This window comes from Panthera uncia, chromosome D2, assembly GCF_023721935.1.
Source record: "Panthera uncia isolate 11264 chromosome D2, Puncia_PCG_1.0, whole genome shotgun sequence".
NCBI classification, from domain to species: domain Eukaryota; kingdom Metazoa; phylum Chordata; class Mammalia; order Carnivora; family Felidae; genus Panthera; species Panthera uncia.
Window position 1 is genome coordinate 29,760,253 of NC_064818.1, and position 17,540 is coordinate 29,777,792.

At 55.8% G+C, this 17,540-nt stretch overlaps 1 protein-coding gene across 2 annotated transcripts; it reads right to left on the bottom strand.

Moving 5' to 3' along the window:
- Positions 1-23: 23 nt before the first annotated feature.
- On the bottom strand, positions 24-17,056 carry AIFM2 (apoptosis inducing factor mitochondria associated 2). Of its 2 annotated transcripts, none has more exons than XM_049645182.1 (10): positions 16,815-17,056; positions 9,284-9,477; positions 8,804-8,919; positions 7,377-7,496; positions 6,566-6,658; positions 4,760-4,868; positions 3,647-3,799; positions 2,061-2,261; positions 1,599-1,772; positions 24-303 (listed from the first exon to the last, which is right to left on the bottom strand). In XM_049645182.1, the coding sequence occupies exons 2-9, from the start codon at positions 9,459-9,461 to the stop codon at positions 1,621-1,623; spliced, it is 1,122 nt and encodes a 373-aa protein (XP_049501139.1). In that variant the 5' UTR covers positions 9,462-9,477; positions 16,815-17,056; the 3' UTR covers positions 24-303; positions 1,599-1,620. The 2 variants fall into 2 exon arrangements, with proteins under 2 accessions (XP_049501139.1, XP_049501138.1); XM_049645181.1 differs by having other exon boundaries at positions 1,576-1,772.
- Positions 17,057-17,540: the final 484 nt, after the last annotated feature.

The window sequence follows — 17,540 nt, forward strand, 5'->3', positions numbered from 1 at the left end:
TGAAAGGAAAAAAAAAAAAACACAGAAGATCCAGTGTCTTTCTTACAACATATTCTTTTATTGCAATATTTTCCTCAGTTTGGAAAAACCAAGTCCCCATGGGGGGACACTTGTAAAATGTTATAAATAGGACAAGGCCTGTCACTAATGAGCCAAGACTCCCACCCTGCTAGTCCCCAGGTCAGACAGCACAGAATAGCCTTTGTCTCTCAGGCAGCAGGTCCTGCTTCCCGAAGGGGAGCCTGGTTGGCCGTGGCCCACAGGAGCGGAGCCCTGGGTGAAGCCTCCGGTGGGGTAGTCATCCTTTGGGAGAGAGGCACGCGTGTCACTTAGGCCTGGGTAACAAATGGAACCGACCCAGGCCATAGCCCAGACAGGGAGCACTCAGAACCCTGGTGAGGCTGGTGTCCCAAGGACTCTGGCCAAGTACCCAGAGGCCACCATCAAAAGTGAGCCGGGCCTGAATTTATTCCAGTGAGATCACCAACCACTTCCATTATGGAGATTTAACCCACGTCTTCCAAAATAAACTCCCTCCCCCCAACTGGAAGTCTTCTCCCAGACAGACGAGTCCTTTATGTGCCTTAACACGGTCGGTGGCAGGCATTGCCACACGGCTGGGCCTCCACGTAAATGTCACTGGGGCTGTCCAGGAAACCAGAAGCACAAAACCCCAGAGGTTCCCACAGGGTCCCCCACCCCCAGCATCAGCCGGAGTTTTGTCCCTTGCACAACTGACCGTGATGGCAGCCTAGAAGCATGTTGAGCCCCCCTCTGCTCCCTGAACGTCAGCCCAGTGGCAACCCACCCAAGGGTCCCGTTAGCTCGGCTGCCTTTCCTTAACATGTCCAGTGGCTGGCGGGCCAGGCTTCTGTCTTAACCTGTTAGCTTTGGAAAAAATCACTGTTAGGATAGGCTAACCGGGAGGGAAATTTATCTAACTCTTTCTTCTTAAATGTAACCTATGGTATATCATCGGGACCTAGAAATGGAAATATATAAAGTTTTGTGAAGATTAGAGATTACAGGGACTAACAGTTTAAAATTAGGCTCCTATTAACAACCTGGGTGTCGAAGAATGCACAGGCTTCCCCACCCATGATCTGATGGGAGAGGCTCGGGGTGCAGACCATCTCGACCCCAAATCCCACTCCTTAGATGGTCCCACCATGCAGGTTCCCCTGCCTGCCCTAATAAGACAGGATTTCAGCCACCAGGAGAGCCTGCTCTCTCTTGCTCTGAGAGTCCTGAATGCCAACACGTGCATTCACACACACACACACACACACACACACACACACACACACACACGAAGAGCCCGGGGTAGAGAACGCTGGCTATGCCCTCCCCCGGACCAGGCGAACCCCTCAGCCAGCACAACTGCAAGCCGACCTCTCCAACCCCAGAAAGCATCCTCTAGGGGGTGTCTTTTCTAATGCCCCTCTCTCTCCCTCTCTGGCTCTCTCTTTCTCTCCCGGTTTTGGTTTTCCGTAAGGTGGGTTTCTGGTCAGTCCATCACTAGCACCTTACTCTAGGAAACGAGCCTTTGCTCTTTGGCCTTTGTCAGGTGGGTACCTCTGGTCAAGCAATCCGTTCACCTGGCGCCGGCCCAGCTCCCGCTCAGGGTGGAGACTGCCGCATGGTCTTCCAGCTCGAGGAGACGAACAGGTCCCGGCTCTTGGCCAGCCGAACCATGAGCCGCCCCACATAGAAGCCGCTGATCTGGCCCACGCCGTCATTTCTCCCCATGGCCAGGAGGAACGTCAGCGCGCCTGTGGAGCAGACATGTGCGCACACGCTCGACTCCCGCTCACCACTCGCGGGCCTGCCATCCCCAGAGCACAGTCCTCCCCGGGGCCTTCGGTCTGAGGACAGGGAAACGCGCATGACTTTTAGGAAGACGGGCGAGTCCCGACTTATTTTTAACGAGCTCCAGAGGGACGCTTCCATCGCCAGCCTTGAGAGGGTGTTCTAGGCCCACTTCGTCCGAAAGCTTGCAAAGTCTTCACCGCGTCTAACCCAGCTCTCCGCAAACCGAGAAGTACCTGGGGCTTCCTCACCTGGCTTGTAGGCCTTGAGGGGCCTCTGTTTCCTGGCGTTGACGATGTTGGCCACGGCAACGTTGGCGTGGAGGCCGGCGTGGTAGGCCATCTTGGGCTCCCTCACATCTGCGCAGTCACCGATGGCATAGATGTGGCTGCAGCCCTCCACCTGGAGATACTCGTTCACTCGCAGAGCGCCATCGCTGGCCAGATGACTTTCTGCCAGGAAGAGCCAACCCTGAAACCAGGCTCCCGAGCTGCCGTGTCAAGTGGCCGCGAGGGCACAGTGAAGATGGCCTCTGGTGCCGGCTAGGCCGCCCTCCAGGGGCACGGCCTCAGGAGGCGAGCAGGCCACCCAATTCATGTCTGCCTAAAGTCCCCATCTCAGAACTCTTCCTGCAGAGGCCAGGTAACTATTCCAGGTTGGAAACTGGTCAGAAAGACAGAAAGTGCCACCTTATATAATGCATCTGACGCTCTAAGTTACCGTGCTTAACGCTGATTACCTTACAGTGTTCAAGCTGCAACTTAACCAAGTCTTGAATTTCCATCTGAACACGGATCAGATTCTGAAAGTAAATGTAGGGCTCTAGAAAATGCTAAACTTTTCTTTTTAAGGGGCTTAAAAGAATTATCTTTGAAAATGTAACATTAAGTGGCGCCTGGGTGGCTCAGTCATTAAGCGTCCGACTTCGGCTCGAGTCATCATCTCGCGACTCGTGAGTCCGAGCCTTGCATCAGGCTCTGCGCTAAGGGTGCAGAGCCTGCTTCGGATCCTCTGTCTCCCTCTCTCTCTCTGTCCCTCCCGTGGGTCCGCCCCTGCACCTCTCAAAAATAAAACATTAAAAAAAAAAAAAAGAAAATATAACATTAAGACCAACGGGTGTAAAATTCTGGGATCTCTGTGCATTATAAGCACTCAATCCTACCACTACTCATGGCCGGGACTAGCTTCCTTCTTCTGTGATTGGCCAATTCTTTCCTGTAGGACCCAAACAGGAGCTCCTTGTCCAGGAAGGGTGCTACGGAGTAAACGATAGGGACCTGGGGACACAGCAATCACGGGGCCGAGGAAGAGTCACGGTCCCTGGCTCACACACGGAGGCCGAGACTCCGCCTCTTCTCACCTTTCAGTGAGCAGGAGAGTTCAAGCCGCATGATTGCCTCTACTCCCCAAATGGTCATTCCAAGCTGAATGGCCAAATGTTTGGATCGGGGCCTGGGGAGAACGGCATACCTGTGAATAGTAAAAGGCCTGACCCAGGAATTTCCTCCCCTTCGGGTACCAAGAAAGTGAAACAATGGATCTTTCCTTGGCTCTGAAACCTGCTCCCATCTCTCACCACAAGGGGGCGGGCTCCAATTTTGAAAGACCCGTCACTTGGGCCACCCCCGGGGTTAAGTCGCGGCCACAACGAAAGAAGGCACAACAAGAGCGGATCCAGACTTGAACTTAAAGTCTGATGTCACCATTCAGAAGAGACCTGAGCGGTTGGGATGGAGGGGGAAGGGATGGCGACCGGATTCCTGGTGGAGAGGCCTGCTCGGCCTGCAGCGGCTGAAGGGTGAGGCGGCCCGGGGAGTGGGCACCAGCCCCTGCTTACCGAACGCACTGCGGTAGGCGGCGCTGTTGACCCTAATACCGTTGCAGACAATCACCAGGTTAGTGGCCACCTCTGTGCCTTTGTCCGTGTGCACCTGGATGCACTCTCGATACTCGTTGAGGGGCAGCTCCTCCAGGTTGCTCACCCGTTCACCTGTCAAGGGAGATCTGTGAGCAGGAGGCCGGCAGGGGGCTGGGGCCCAAGCCAAGGGTGACCCGGGAAGCCCTGGGCTGTTGGGGCCCAACTAGGCGACTGCTCTGCTCCCGGCGTCCCCCCTGCCCCTCTGCCAGTCCACCCTGCTGCCCCAAGAAGCGCAGCGTGGACTTCCGGCCACCCCAGAGGATCCAAAGGGAGGAAGGTTCCCCGAAGCAGCGTGCAAAAGTGAAACTGAGTTTCCCAAGACGTTCTGGGAAAAGCTGTTTGAGGAAGACCTCCGCCACACCTCCCAGAGAGTCAGCTACATCATCCTAACCAGGCAGGAAGGCTCTCCAGGCGCACCACTGAGGTGAAAGCAAGAAAAGTCCAGAAGCCAGCCTACTTTCCACACTGCCTCAAAGCAAAGGTGGTCACAGTACTGCACAGCCAGTTACAAAGGGACCAGGAGCCGGGAGGGGTCTGCATGGAGCAGGAACGTCACGCCTCCCTGTGAAAAGCGCAGACGCTGAGCCCCGGAAACGGAGTGGTCACAGCGCAGGGGTTAGGGCCCGGCTCTCTGAACGAGCTGGGTGGTGCCCTCCCCTCCTGCTCTCATCAAAGGCTACACTCCTCACCACTTTCTGAATACAAACCAAAAAAACCCCCACCATTCGCTACCACAGAGTCATCATAATTCAGGTCAGATCCTTTAGGTGATTTCTTAAATCGTTCAGCAAACCGGTACCACCTGCACTGTGTCCAAAGCAATAGTCAGGACAGCGCTGCCTCCGTGGCAGGGGAATGCTGTAAGTCCCAGGGCCTCTGGCCTGTCTGAAGACACACAGAGCCTCCAGCTGGACAACAAGGTTCGACCCCAGGACACCGAGGGTCCTCCAGCTGGGGCAGGGACCAAGCCTCTGGGCACATCTCACGGGGCCAGGCAGAGGGGCAGGGCGGCGGGGGGACTTGCACACATACTCAGCAGCAGCCGCACGCCTTTCTGGAGCAGGATCTCCTTCGCTTCCTGCCGGACACAGGGCAGGAGCTCCTTGTCGGCAAGGGCCACGTGGGAGTGGATGAGAGTGACCTGGGACAAATGACCACAGAGCAGAGAAGGAGCCACTGAGTCTCCTGTTCACACGAAGAGGCTTAAAAATGCCATCAGTCTATCTCTTCTACCTCCTCGCCAACCGCCAGTTTACAAGTGAGGAAACTGAGGCCCTGGAGAAGTCATCTGCCCAATGCCGGAACCAGATCACAGCGAGCTGAGCTGGAGCCCACATCGCCTGGCCTAAGACTCTTTCAGAATGTACCAGTGCTCCATACCCCACCCCGCTCCCGGGGCCACGTGGAAAACGATTTTCAGGCAACCTCGGGCACCTATAATTATAGTCTATATATAAACCATTGACATTCTAACTACAACTCAGGCTGACACTGACATTAAAGTTGGTTCTAAAACTGGCACTCCCAGGCACGTCTCCTTGCTGTCTGGGTGAGCACAGGGAAGTGGGGGGCAGCCCCGAATGATGCTCAAAGTTTGGGCTTTAAAAAAATTTTTTTTAACGTTTGTTTAGTTTTGAGAGAGACAGAGACAGAGCAGAGGGGGAGGGGCAGAGAGGGAGACACAGAATCCGAAGCAGCCTCCAGGCTCTGACCCGTCAGCACAGATCCCGGTGCGGGGCTCGAACTCACGAACCGTGAGATCATGACCTGAGCCGAAGTCAGACGCTTAACCGACTGAGCCACCCAGGCACCCCGGAAGCTTGGGCTTTAAAGTCAGACTGCCTGAGTTGAAGCCTCATCTCAGATACCCAATCTACACTTCCCAAAGAGTCCGTCAAACAGGGATCCACTCCCGTTCCTAGCACATTTGTAATGATGAACCGGGAAAACAGGTATGAAGCACATACTGAGTGCCAAATAAAGGGTGGCCAGTATTACCTGGATTTGTCCACCCGTTATAAACATACGGAAGCCATACTGACTGACTTAACTACCTCAGACTGGTCTTTACCCCATAAATCAAAATTAACAAACTTTTACATCAATCGCTCATAATAATTACCAATAATTTGCCGCAGAACAGCCATGTAATTCAATTCGTCCATATTGATCTTACTTTTCAAAGCCAACCAGCCCTTCCTTAGGGAAAAAGAACAGCCACAGGGCCCATGTGGCTCTCGAAAGCTGGTCCGGCATCAGCTGCAAGCAAGCTCTTGCATCGAGGTCCCATAATCACCCACCACCACTCAGCCCTCAGCCGAGCCTCTACATCCCGCCAGGGTGTCCTATTTCTCTCCAGGGGACCAGGCAGCTTCTCCACCCCTCCATCAGTAAAAGGGAACAAGGCCACCGTCCCCGGGCGGGGGTGCTGGCCAGTCCTTCCCCAGCACGGCCAGTGAGGTTCCTTTCTCGGAGCCACCCAGGGCCAGGCCCACGGTCTCCTGAAGACCAAACAGCCGCTGCCTGCCTCACACGGAACACCCACCGCAGGGGTCTTTGCGGGCCGGCAAAAAGAGGGAACCAAGGTCTACGTTTGTATCTCAAGAGGCTGGAACACGGCAGGGGACACGGGAGTTCACCTCACGCCTCCTGGCTGGACCGGAGGGCGGGACCCCTCACCGGCCCTGGTTCTCGAGAGAGGAACTCGAGGGGACGCCCCACGGCAGAGAGCAGGGCGCGGAAACACGCGTTCGCGCTCCAAGTTCACAGAGCACCGCCACCCAGGCCGATGTGCAGAGAAGCTGGGCCCCGAGTGCAAAGACAAGGCCGCACGCCCACCTCTTTCTCAGGGAATTCGGTTTTAATCTCTGCCGCCATCTCCACTCCGGCAGAGCCGCCTCCCACCACCACCACGGACCACGAGCGCCGGACCTGCAGCGGAAGGAAGTGTAACACGCGCCCTCAGACCCAGTCCGCCCCGTGGCTCGGCCAGGGCGTGGGCCCCTTGGCCCCGAGAAGAGAACAGAAGGCTTTCCGAGTCTGGGATTCAAATGTGCTTCCACGGGGCCGGCCATCTCCCTGCGTCTGCTCCCTCGATTCTTGCATCAGCCCCAAGGGGCAGGTGACCGCGGCCCAGGGGCAGGTGACCGCGGCCCAGGTCTGCCTGAGTTCACAGCCGGGATCCCGACCCTGACACTCACGTCTGTCCCTGAATACGCGAGAGAGGTTCCCCAAGCTCCTCAGCGGCTGGGCAGAGAGGGCAGGGCCTGGCCACAGTCACGCGGTAGCAGCCGCCTCGGGATCCTTCTCTGGGTCTCCACTCCTCACCCCAGTGGTGCCGGACCCCACCCGCCCACCTCTCAGTGAAAGCTGCCTGCGATCATGGATCCGAGCCCGCTCTGTGAAACACAAAGCCTTGTGCAAACGGGACCCCAACAGAGACAAGTCGGGGACCCACACCAGTCACTGCGTGAGGTCTGGGGTGCCCATGTCCAGACTTCGATGACAGGAACAAAGGCCTCCCCCCAGGGAGTCTCTCCCTAGTAACGCCCCACCTTCACGGCTGCGCCCGGGGCTCTCCATAGTGGTCCCACCCTCCCGGGGGTCCACCTGGCCCTCGCTAGCCCGCCCTGGCCAACGGGCGGCTCACCTGCTTCACCATGTCCTCGTAGGCCTGGATAGCAACCTCCCGGCTGGCCACCCGGTTAAACTTGCCCGGAAAGAGCGCGGTGCTGCCAGTAGCCAGGATAAGATGTGAGAAGTGCAGGGCCTGTAGGGAGCAAGGGAAAGGAAGTGAGGGCAGCCCCGGACTACTAGTGAATGCCATCAGGCCGCTGGGCAAGAGGCACCAGGTCGGGGAGGCCCCTCTGGGCACACTGAGGCCGCCCTCCTCTGAAAGGAGCAAAATCACGACACTGCCCAGCCACGGGGTAGCACCAGAACCCCGGGATACACCTAAGGAAGTGGCCTGTACCTCCTGCCAGAGCCTCCTCCCCCCCCCACAGAAACGGGAGGGATGCACCCCCATGCAGCGGGCAGGTAAGCAGGGACAGGAAACTACTTGTGGAGATAAGCAGGACTCGAATTTCCCATGTGGAGTCAGTTTAGAATTTCCTAGGGATTTTACAAGCCAAAAAAAAAGGGGGGGGGAGGGAGGGAGGGAGGGAAAGAGGGAAATTGTTTGGAGCCTAAATACATAAAGCTGACAAAACCAGAGCTGCTCTGGGGGAAGGGAGAACGGAGGGGCTGTGTCCCACTCAGCCCCTTCCCTGTGGCCCAAACCACAGGACAAGGAGACTCGGTCATCTTTCCAACCAAGAGATTCCCCAGCCCGAAAATTAATTCAAGAAAGCCCGAGTCACACTAAATCACTGAGGACAGAGACGGAGTCCCCTCTCTCCAGTCCCCCCTGAGCTTTGAATAGAGCAGAGGGCCAGACTGGAGGTGACCCTTAATATGACACACGGCAGCTCACTGAGGGACCTCTGGTCACTGCAGGTACCAGGCCGGGGCTGGGGGTTGCAGACACGAGCGAAGACCTCTGCCCCAGTCACCTCCCAATCCGGGGGATGTGGGATCACGTGTACACCTACATGACCCAGTCTACACAGCCTGGAGCGCCCCCACAGGCTGGCCGGGCCCGGGCCTGGTCTGGGACCCCAGCTTTCAGAGCGTAGACCCTGGGGTGAAACAGCCTGGGTTCAAGTCCTGGCTGAGTCTCTTACAAGGGGTGGGATCTTGGGCGAGCCGCTTAACCAACCTCCCTGTAAAGTGAGGCTATACCACCGCCCTCACAGTCATGGTGGGCACGAAGTGCGACTCAGGAAGGCTGAAGACGGTGCGTGGCGTACAGGAAAGGCTGAGGAGAAGTGCCACCACACTCTTGTGGCCGCTGTAGTCAGGTCGTTGCTTATGAGGCATCTGCTGTCCACCCGGCACCACGTAGGGGCCACAGATGACTCTCTCAGCCCTTGAGACCGGCCGCGTTCTTCCCCACCAGCAGCCGCAGCCCCCGGGGTGGGGGTGGGGGGCCTCCCGAAGCCAGCTGAGGGTCGGGTCAGCCCCCAGGACGCTCACCTCGCCATCCTCGAGCAGCACCGTCTGATTCTGGAGGTCCACCTCTACTACCAGCCCCTGCCGGAAGTTTTCCTTAAAGGTCTCCGAGTAGGAAATGAACGTCTTTTTGGCAAACCCTGGGGAATGGACACAGAGGAGGTCACAGAGTAAAAGTCAGCTGCCCATAGGAGGCCACAAAAACTCAGAACCTTTCCTGAGGGGTATCCTTGGCCAAACAGCCGAGTCAGTGGTATTCCCGGAATACCACCACCCCCTAAAAGCACCAGCCTGGGCCTCACCAGGTCCTCAGGGAAGTTTCCAGCTCTTACTTCTGCAGCCTTGCTACGGGCGCTGCTTAAGGCCAGTGACCTTCTTAAGAATCTCTGGAATTTGTCTAAAGGCAGAATTCAGGCCTTGCCCTAAGTGGAGAAAACCCCTCCAGACCCAGAGTGGTTAACAAGACCGTTTGCACAAAGAAAGCCCCAGAAAAGAGGCTATTACCGCTTTCCACGGAGGCCCGGAGGGCTGCGACGTTGTGGTGGAAGGAGTCCTTCATGTCCACCAGCACGAAGGGGATGTTCAGAGCCTGCAGCTGGCTGGCGGCGGCGATCCCACCGAAGCCCCCACCCACGACCACCACGTTCACAGCTCCCACGTCCACGGAGACCTGGGACCCCATCTCAGACCGGGTGCTCCTGGGATAGGAGGAGACACCACATTAGGGTCAGGGGCCTCAAGAGCTGGGAGGGCAGGGGTGGTCCACAGCAAGAAAGTCCCCAAATGCCAAGATTTGATCTTTTTATTTCCTTTTTTTTTTTTTTTTTATAAACTCTACACCTGACATGGGGCTCAAACTCACAACCCCAAGATCAAGAGTCACGTACTCTACCAAATGAGCCAGCCAGGCACCCGGGGACTTGATCTTTCTAAAGTATGTAACTGTCTATTAATGAAATTGCAATGTTGTGGCATTTGAATTAAATTCCAGAGGAACAAGGTGTATCCTAATTCCATCCCATTCCCCAACCACCCAGCTCCCTCCTCCAAGGCAGCCGCTATTACCGAGTTTATCTGAATTCTTCCAGAGATATTCTGTGCACCCTCAATATTACTTTTTGCCCACATTAACCAAATTGTTGTGCACTTTTTTCACTCAGTATAGTTGTCCACTCAGCAACATGCATTAACTGAGTTGCTGCTTTGGGGCACGCTCTGTGCTGTGGACGCAGTAATCACAGACAGACAGACAGACAGACGGACACCATCCCTGCCCTTGTAAAGGCAGGACTTGCAGACTCAGAGGGTGAGGTGGATGATGTCGATAAGCGACGCTAGGCAGGCACACAGCAACGAGAAGCGGTGGGCATGCCCGTGGGGAACTGGCACGCACAGACCACGTTAAAAGAACTAAGCAAAATTCTTTAAGCACTGCACCAAGCGGACACCGATTCTGCCCGGCTCACGGGTCACCGCCTTGAACCCCAGATCTAAGGAGGGAGAACCCCAGGTCTCTAAGGAGATCAGTTAGCAGGTTATGACAATCAAGGTGCAAACAGGGTGTGGTATGATTGGGGTCATGAAAAGGGGCCTGCGGTAGGCAAGTCACCCCCGCCCCCAGCATTCCTGGGACAGCAGAGGCGCTCCAAGATGGCTGAGCAACATCCCCCAGGGGGGCAGGAAGAACACCTGCTGGTAGGTGAGGGAGGGAGGGTGAGGGAGAAGCACTCATCATGCAGACTCCGGTCAGAGGGAGTGGGGTGCGAGGTCCTGCTCCCTGCCTGGGACAGGTCATCTGTGAGAGCATCCGCAGAGGGTGGAAGCCAGATCTGCAGGCCGAGTGTGCCCCTGACGCCCACACGTGGACTGGGGCAGCCTGACCAGCTCCCGGCAGACTGAGAACCAACTATGGTTGAATCCCTGAGGAGCTGAGATTCGGGACACACTGCTTGGCACAGAACTGAAGCGGACGCTAGAGGACTTCCGAGGCAGGGGTCACTAGGCACCGAACCACTGAGCACAAAGGAAAAAGAAGAAGAGAGCAGTTTACCTGAGCTCTCCCAGCCAGTCTGGGAGGCTGTCCCTGAGGCTCACCCTCCCAAGGGCCTGGGTCACCTGGTGCCTCCATGGAGAGCTGAGGGGCTGGCCTGGGGCTGTGGCGAGGGGCCTGGTCTCCAGAGCAGCTTAGCCCCGGAGAAGGGCGCTCCTGGTCCAGGCCTCTGGGCTCCCTTGGGTGGGAGCCTTGTGGGGAGCAGTCCTGACTGCAGCTGAGATCCTGAGAGCATCCTGCCGGGAGATGCTGGCTCAGGGGCAACAGGCAAGCAAAGCTCCTGGCCTGAGCCAGGCTCCAAGGAGAGGCAGAAATAAGCCAGGCTGCCGGAGAGAAATGCTGAGGAAAGAAACAAAAGCTTACACAAAAGCTGCACGCAGAAAGCAGCAGGAGAGGCCAACAGCTGCTGTGGGCTTCAGGGAAGGGGTGTTTTGGGGAAGCAGGGGGAGGCGAGGCAGAGAAGTAAGAAACTGGAACTCCGGGCAACTTTGAAGGACAGACAGCAAGCTGTCAAAAGGCTCGATGGGGAAGCACGTTCCAGGCCATCTGGGACCCTCTCAGCACTACAGGCAGCTGGAAGGCCACTACACGTCCCTGCAACATCTGTGTGGCCTGGGGCACAACCCCTCCCCTCTCTGGGCCTGTAATGGGAGGGGACACCCTGAAATGTCCTTGCACATGTAAGTTTCCAAGACGTGGATCTTCCCCTACTTATGAAGGCAGTTTAAGGTTGGATGGACCTCCAGGCACCGTTCTCATTGGCATTCAAATCCCCGCTGCCTCATTTCTCCCCTGGGGGAGACAGAACCAGCTCCGGCAGAGCCGGTAGCTTTGGCACAGGAAATCATTAGAGATTTAACTTTATTTCTCATTGGCTGAATGGTTCCCAGTGCATCAAGGATTGTACATCCCACCCATTTTACAGATGAAGAAACTGAGTCCTCAGCAGGGCTGTGACCAAGACAAATCCCCAGCATGCAGCGCCACCTTCACTGTTCCAGGCCCTCAGAAAGGCTGTCCAGAGTTGGCCCCTGTGTGTTCATCAGTCTGAATCTGCCAACTGGGCCAGAAGGAGAATATCTCCCAAGGCCAGGACCCAAGAGGGCCCAGGAACCCAGCCAGAGGCCAGGAGAGGATACCAGAAGCCGAGCAGGGCCTGTGAATGTGGCAGACAGTGAGGCAAGCTATGGAAGAGATACATTTCACCGGCCCCCTTCAACACAGCCCCCTCTGTGCCAGCCTACTCTTGGGGCCAGCAGTCAGCAAGGAGGTCGGACAAAAACCAGAGAACTCTGCCTCCAAGTAGGGCACAGGCCCTAGAGAGGATACACAGCTTGTTGGGAAGGGCTGGGTCACACTGGACCACGCAGGGCAGCTCAAGGAGGAGCCTTGAAAAACAGCCGGGGCCAGGGGCCTTCACCACCAAAGAAAAGCTTAGGCCAGAATCTCCTTCCCAGGGCAGAAAGTCCAGCAACCCCAGCATAAGCCTGACGGACAGTGGGCTGGCCAAGGAGTTGAATCTCTGCTCCCTCAGACCCCCCAGATCATCAACTGGCTTCCCCAAAGGAAGCCTAACCTTGGCCTTGCCCAACTAGGTACACCCCTCAATAAAAGTAAATTGCTTCCCCAGAGCTCCCAGTAGGAGCTCCCAGTAGGGGCCCGAGGGCAGAGCCAGGCCTAGGAGGGGCTGCCAAAGCTGCGCCAGGGAAGAGGAAGCTCTTTTACAATCCAAACCGCCTGAGGCCTCTCCTGGAATCTGTACCCCTCCCCTAGCCTCTGACACTCCCACTTGGGGACTGGAGGCTGGCAGCTCCCCAGCCCATTCCACCTTTCCTCCCCAGCAGCCTCCCCTCCCCAACACTCTCCCACACGCCACGCCGACCCTCCCTTGGCTATTCTAATGCCAATTCTCCCATAGCCCCAAGGACAGCTAGACCCTGCTAGGCACAACTTAATTTGCAGCGTGCCGAAACCAGGGGCTTAGGTCATAGACCTGCCTTCCCAGCTACATAGCCTAAAGGTGGTCAAAAAGTGTAGGCTGAATTATATGTGCTAACATAGCAGGATGGCTGCGCAAACGGCCTCAATAAATGGGAGATGCCATCAATCAATGGAAACCTCCATAAATGGCAGACGACACTATTATACACCCATACGATGGAATATTCTGGAGCCATTTGTTTTTAGAGTGATGATTTTTCACATGAAAATTCTGTCCATGGCTAGTCCCCACCCATAGAATGTACAGAACCAAGAGTTAACCCTATGGCCTCTGGATGATTATGTCAATGCAGGTTTATCAACTCTAAGAAATGTATCACTCTGGAAAAGTGGTGTTGCCAATGGGAGAAGCCATATTTGTGTAGGGGCAGGGGGCACGGGGGAAATCTCTGCACCCTCCCCTCTACTTTGCTGTGCCCTAACACCACTCTAAAAACATAAAGTCTTAGGGGCACCTGGGTGGCTCAGTCGGTTGAGCGCTCAACTCTTGGTTTCGGCTCAGGTCATGGACTCGGCGGTTCGTGAGTTCAAGCCCCGCATCGGGCTCTTCACTGACGGTGCTGAGCCTGCTTGGGATTTTCTCTTTCTCCCTCTCTCTCTGCTCTTCCCCTGCTCGCTCCCTCTCTCTCTCTCAAAATAAATACGTAAACTTAAAAAAAAAAAATTTTAATAATAAATAAAAAAATAAAAACATAAAGTCTTAGGGGGGAGAAAAAGGCTATCCATAAAAAGTTAGGTAATAGGCATGCGAAGCCTAATCCCACGGTGTGTGCAAATCAGACACAGACGCACAGACACGTAATGATCACATCAGCGAGAACTCTTTGTGCTTTTATCCGTATCTCCGTGTTGAACAGGTGTGGGGTTTTGTCCCCATTTTGGAAACAAGTTCAATAATTTGTCCAAGTTCAATCCTCAACGCTCTGACCAGAACTGCACTCTGAGCCAGAATGCTAACAGTGGTCACCAGGTGATGTTTTTACTTTCTTCTTCGAACTTTTTGTGTGTGTGTTGTAAATATTGTTTTAATGTTTATTTATTTTTGAGAGGCAAGGGAGGGGGAGAGAGAGAGGGAGACAGAGGATCTGAGGCAGGCTCCTTGCTGTCAGAGCAGAGCCCACTGTGGGGCTCAGACTCACAAACCATTGAGACCCAAGCCGAAGTCAACCAACTGAGCCACCCAGGTGCCCCATGTATTTGTGGAATATTTTTAACTGGGTATGTCATTTTTACAGAAATAATAAGAGTTTAAAAGCAGGGCAGGCCTCCTACCATTTATTTTTTTAAGTTGAGATATTCATATATTATAAAATTTTGAAGTATACAATTCAGCGGTTTCTAGTACATTCATAAAGTTGTGCAACCATCCCTATGACCTAATTCCAGAACATCTGCATCACCCCAAAATAACCTCTTACCCATTAGCACTCACTCCCCGTCCCCCCCTCCCTCCAGCCGCTGGCAACCACTAATCTTTCGGTCTCTATAGACTGCCTATTCCATACCTTTTGTGACTGGCTTCTTTCACTTTGCATAGTGTTTTCAAGAGTCGTCCAAACTGTAGCATGCATTGCCATGTCAATCCTTCTCCTTTTTTTATTTTTCATGTTTATTTATTTTGAGACACAGAGAGCGAGCGAGCACAAGCAGGGGAGGGGCAGAGAGAGAGGGGGAGAGAGAGAATCCTAAGCAGGCTCTACGCTGTCAGGGCACAGCCTGACACAGGGCTCCATCCCATGAACCGTGAGATCATGACCTGAGCCGAAATCAAGAGCCGAACGCTTAACCGACTGAGCCCCCCAGGTGCCCCTTCATTCCTTCTTATGGTTAACATTCCATCGTACGAAGATACCACATTTTGTTTCGCCATCTGTCAGTTGATGGACATTTGGGTTGGTTCCACCTGGTGGCTGTTACGAACAACGCTGCTATGAACATCTGTGTAAAAGTTTTTGTGTGGATACTTGTTTTTAATTCTCTCGAGTACATATCCCTAGGAGTGGGATTGCTAGGTGTCGGGCAATTCTAGATTCAACTGTTTGAAGAACTGCCAATCCCACCGTCTGATTCTGAACCGAACATCAAGCCAAGGGAGAGACCCCAGAGACTCTTAACGAAATCTGTCAAGACTCAGGAATGTCAGCATAAGAGAACGTCCAGGGGCTCCTGGGTGACTCAGTCGGTTGAGCGTCCTTGAATGTCTGACTCTTGGTTTCAGGTCAGGTCAAGATCTCAGGGTTCGTGAGTTCAAGCCCCATGTCAGGCTCCGCTCTGATGGTGCCGTGCCTGCTTGGGATTCTCTCCCCCCCCCCGCCCCCCCCCCGCCCCTCTCCTGCTTGCACATGAGCACACGCACACACTCTCTCAAAATAAAAATAAATAAAAGAACATCCACGAAAACAACTCCTACATGTCCAGCAACTCCTATATTTTACCTTTGCCCCCCCCCACACACACACACACGCACACACAATCTGGTTTACACTTGTATTTTCTCAGTCAATCCTACTTTCTCTGCCAAGGACACCAGCCTGACCACAGGATGATTTTTCTCTAATAACACAAACAAGGGGCTGTTAGGAATCTACTGAAAAGCAAGGAAGCCACATTTATGCCAAAGCTGTTAAGAGGTCATGCTTCAGAAATACAGGAGCCATGTGGGCTCTGATCAGAGCAAGGACATTGCCCCAGCATTGCTTCACAGAGATTACAAATAAAACAGGCCATTTTTTGAGTCATCATAGTCATATCAAGGGTGGATCTCCACAGCCATGTTTCCATAATGGCAGTTCGGATAAGGGGGCCACTAGAGTGTGACTCACCCTGAACCTCCTCCCTACCTGCAGGAGGGAGAGGGGCAGGCAGCCTCCCTCACTAGACAGCCTGAGAGCTGGCCTTCCATGACTGGCCCCTGAGGGGACACACATGGAACATAACCCAAAAAGACCAGTTCCTGAAGGAACAGAAAGGCTGAAGAGGGGCTGTCTTTTCATGGCCCAGCACGGGGCAGCTCTGGGCAGACATGTTCCTTCAGGTGTTCCATACACTCAAAGAGAAAATCAAGGCCATGGAACTTGTATACCCTCCTGGGAGCAAGTCACTTTGTGGTTCCCTAAACACCCCCACCAACAGTCTGCTCACTGCCTGTGTCTGGACCCTGGCTTCTTCATTTCACTGCCAAAGACCCGGCTGGCCCTGGAGGACACGGGCTCAGCCCAGGTCCACCCCCTCACCGCTAAGGAGTCCTGAACAAGGCCAGGCCCAAGTGGGCCTGGGTCTCCTCCCCTAAGGCAGAAGCCCTCCAGACGCCGGGTTTCACCCAGCGCTCCTCCCAGGGCTCCTCTCTAGGCGCAAGGGTGAGGGCAGGGGGGCCTGAGAGTTTGGACACTAGTGTGGTCATGCGCATTATACACACCAGCCTGGGCAGGCCCCCCTGATATTTTACACATTTACATATTGTACATGCTGGCCTTTGAACACAAGGTAGGAAGCTGGCTGGGACACCCGAAAACCCCTTCCCAAACTGTCTGACCCTCTGCCCAGTGCCTGTCCTCCTGCGGGATCATCAGCTCCCAAGGGCCTCTCCCCTCCCCACCCCGACTGTACATCCAAGGGTCAGAAGGATTCTTGCTGGAGGGGAAAGGCCAGTGAGTTTAAGTGGGTGGTGTTGGAAGGAAAACGCCCGACATCACCCACTAAAAGCAGCTCCGGGTGGACTTCAGGCTTCCCGGCCTTCCCAGCTCCACCGGAGTTAGTTCGGGACCACTGGCCTTTGTCCCCGCGGGAACTGGGACTTCATGGGGGGGGGGGGGTGGAGAAGCAGACCTCCTAGGGCACCCCGGAGACTGTGGGCGCTCGGGTAACCCGAGGGATTTCCTTCCTACAGACGGAGGTTTTCCCCCTGCCCTGTGACACTAGCTTCCACCCAGAGGTGACCCGCGAGCACTCCCAGGATAGGGGCGTGGAGAGGGCAGCCCGTCTTACCTGGGAAGACCTCAGAAGTTTCGAGGGGCGGACGGGGAGGAGGCGAGTTTGCCCTACCCTTGCCGCCGGGCCTAAGCCTCCCAGTTTTCGTGTGCTGAGGGAACTGGGGTGGGGCAGGCCGGGGCCCGGTACCTAGAGCAACCGCCCTCCCCCGCCAGGGCCACAACCCCCGCGCACCGGAGCTCGGACGCAATCCGCCAGGTCTTTCAGGCCCGGCGAGGCCCCTCTGGGCGCTTGTAGGGCGGGCGCGCGGGGGGGCGGGGCCCCGAGAGCCCGCCCCTTGCACCACTCGGCCAGTCCGCTCTGGGATTGCCGCGCGCCCCAGGCCCCTCCCGGCGGGCGTGGGCGTGGCTCGGTACGTGCCCGCCCCCGGAGGGAGCGTGGGGAGCTGCGGCCGTGGCACCGACACCCGCAACCCCTGGCGACGCTGAGCGCTCCCGGGCCCACGCGAGCGCTGGAAACCCGGAACGCTTTCCCCACGCCTCTGACTTCGGCCGCCTGTCTGCCAGGCCCCTCGGAAGCTCCGAGAGCTCAGCGCGACTCCACAGCGGACGGATCACCAGCCTCCGGCTGCTCGCCTGTAAATCGCAATTCGGCAAAAGGCGCCGCCGGGCACCCGCTGAACGCCGGCACTGTGCGCGGCGTGGGGGGGGTCGGGGGGGGGGTCGGGATGGAGAGCAAAACAGACGCCGTGTCTGCCTTCCGCGGAGCTGACATTCCGGGGAA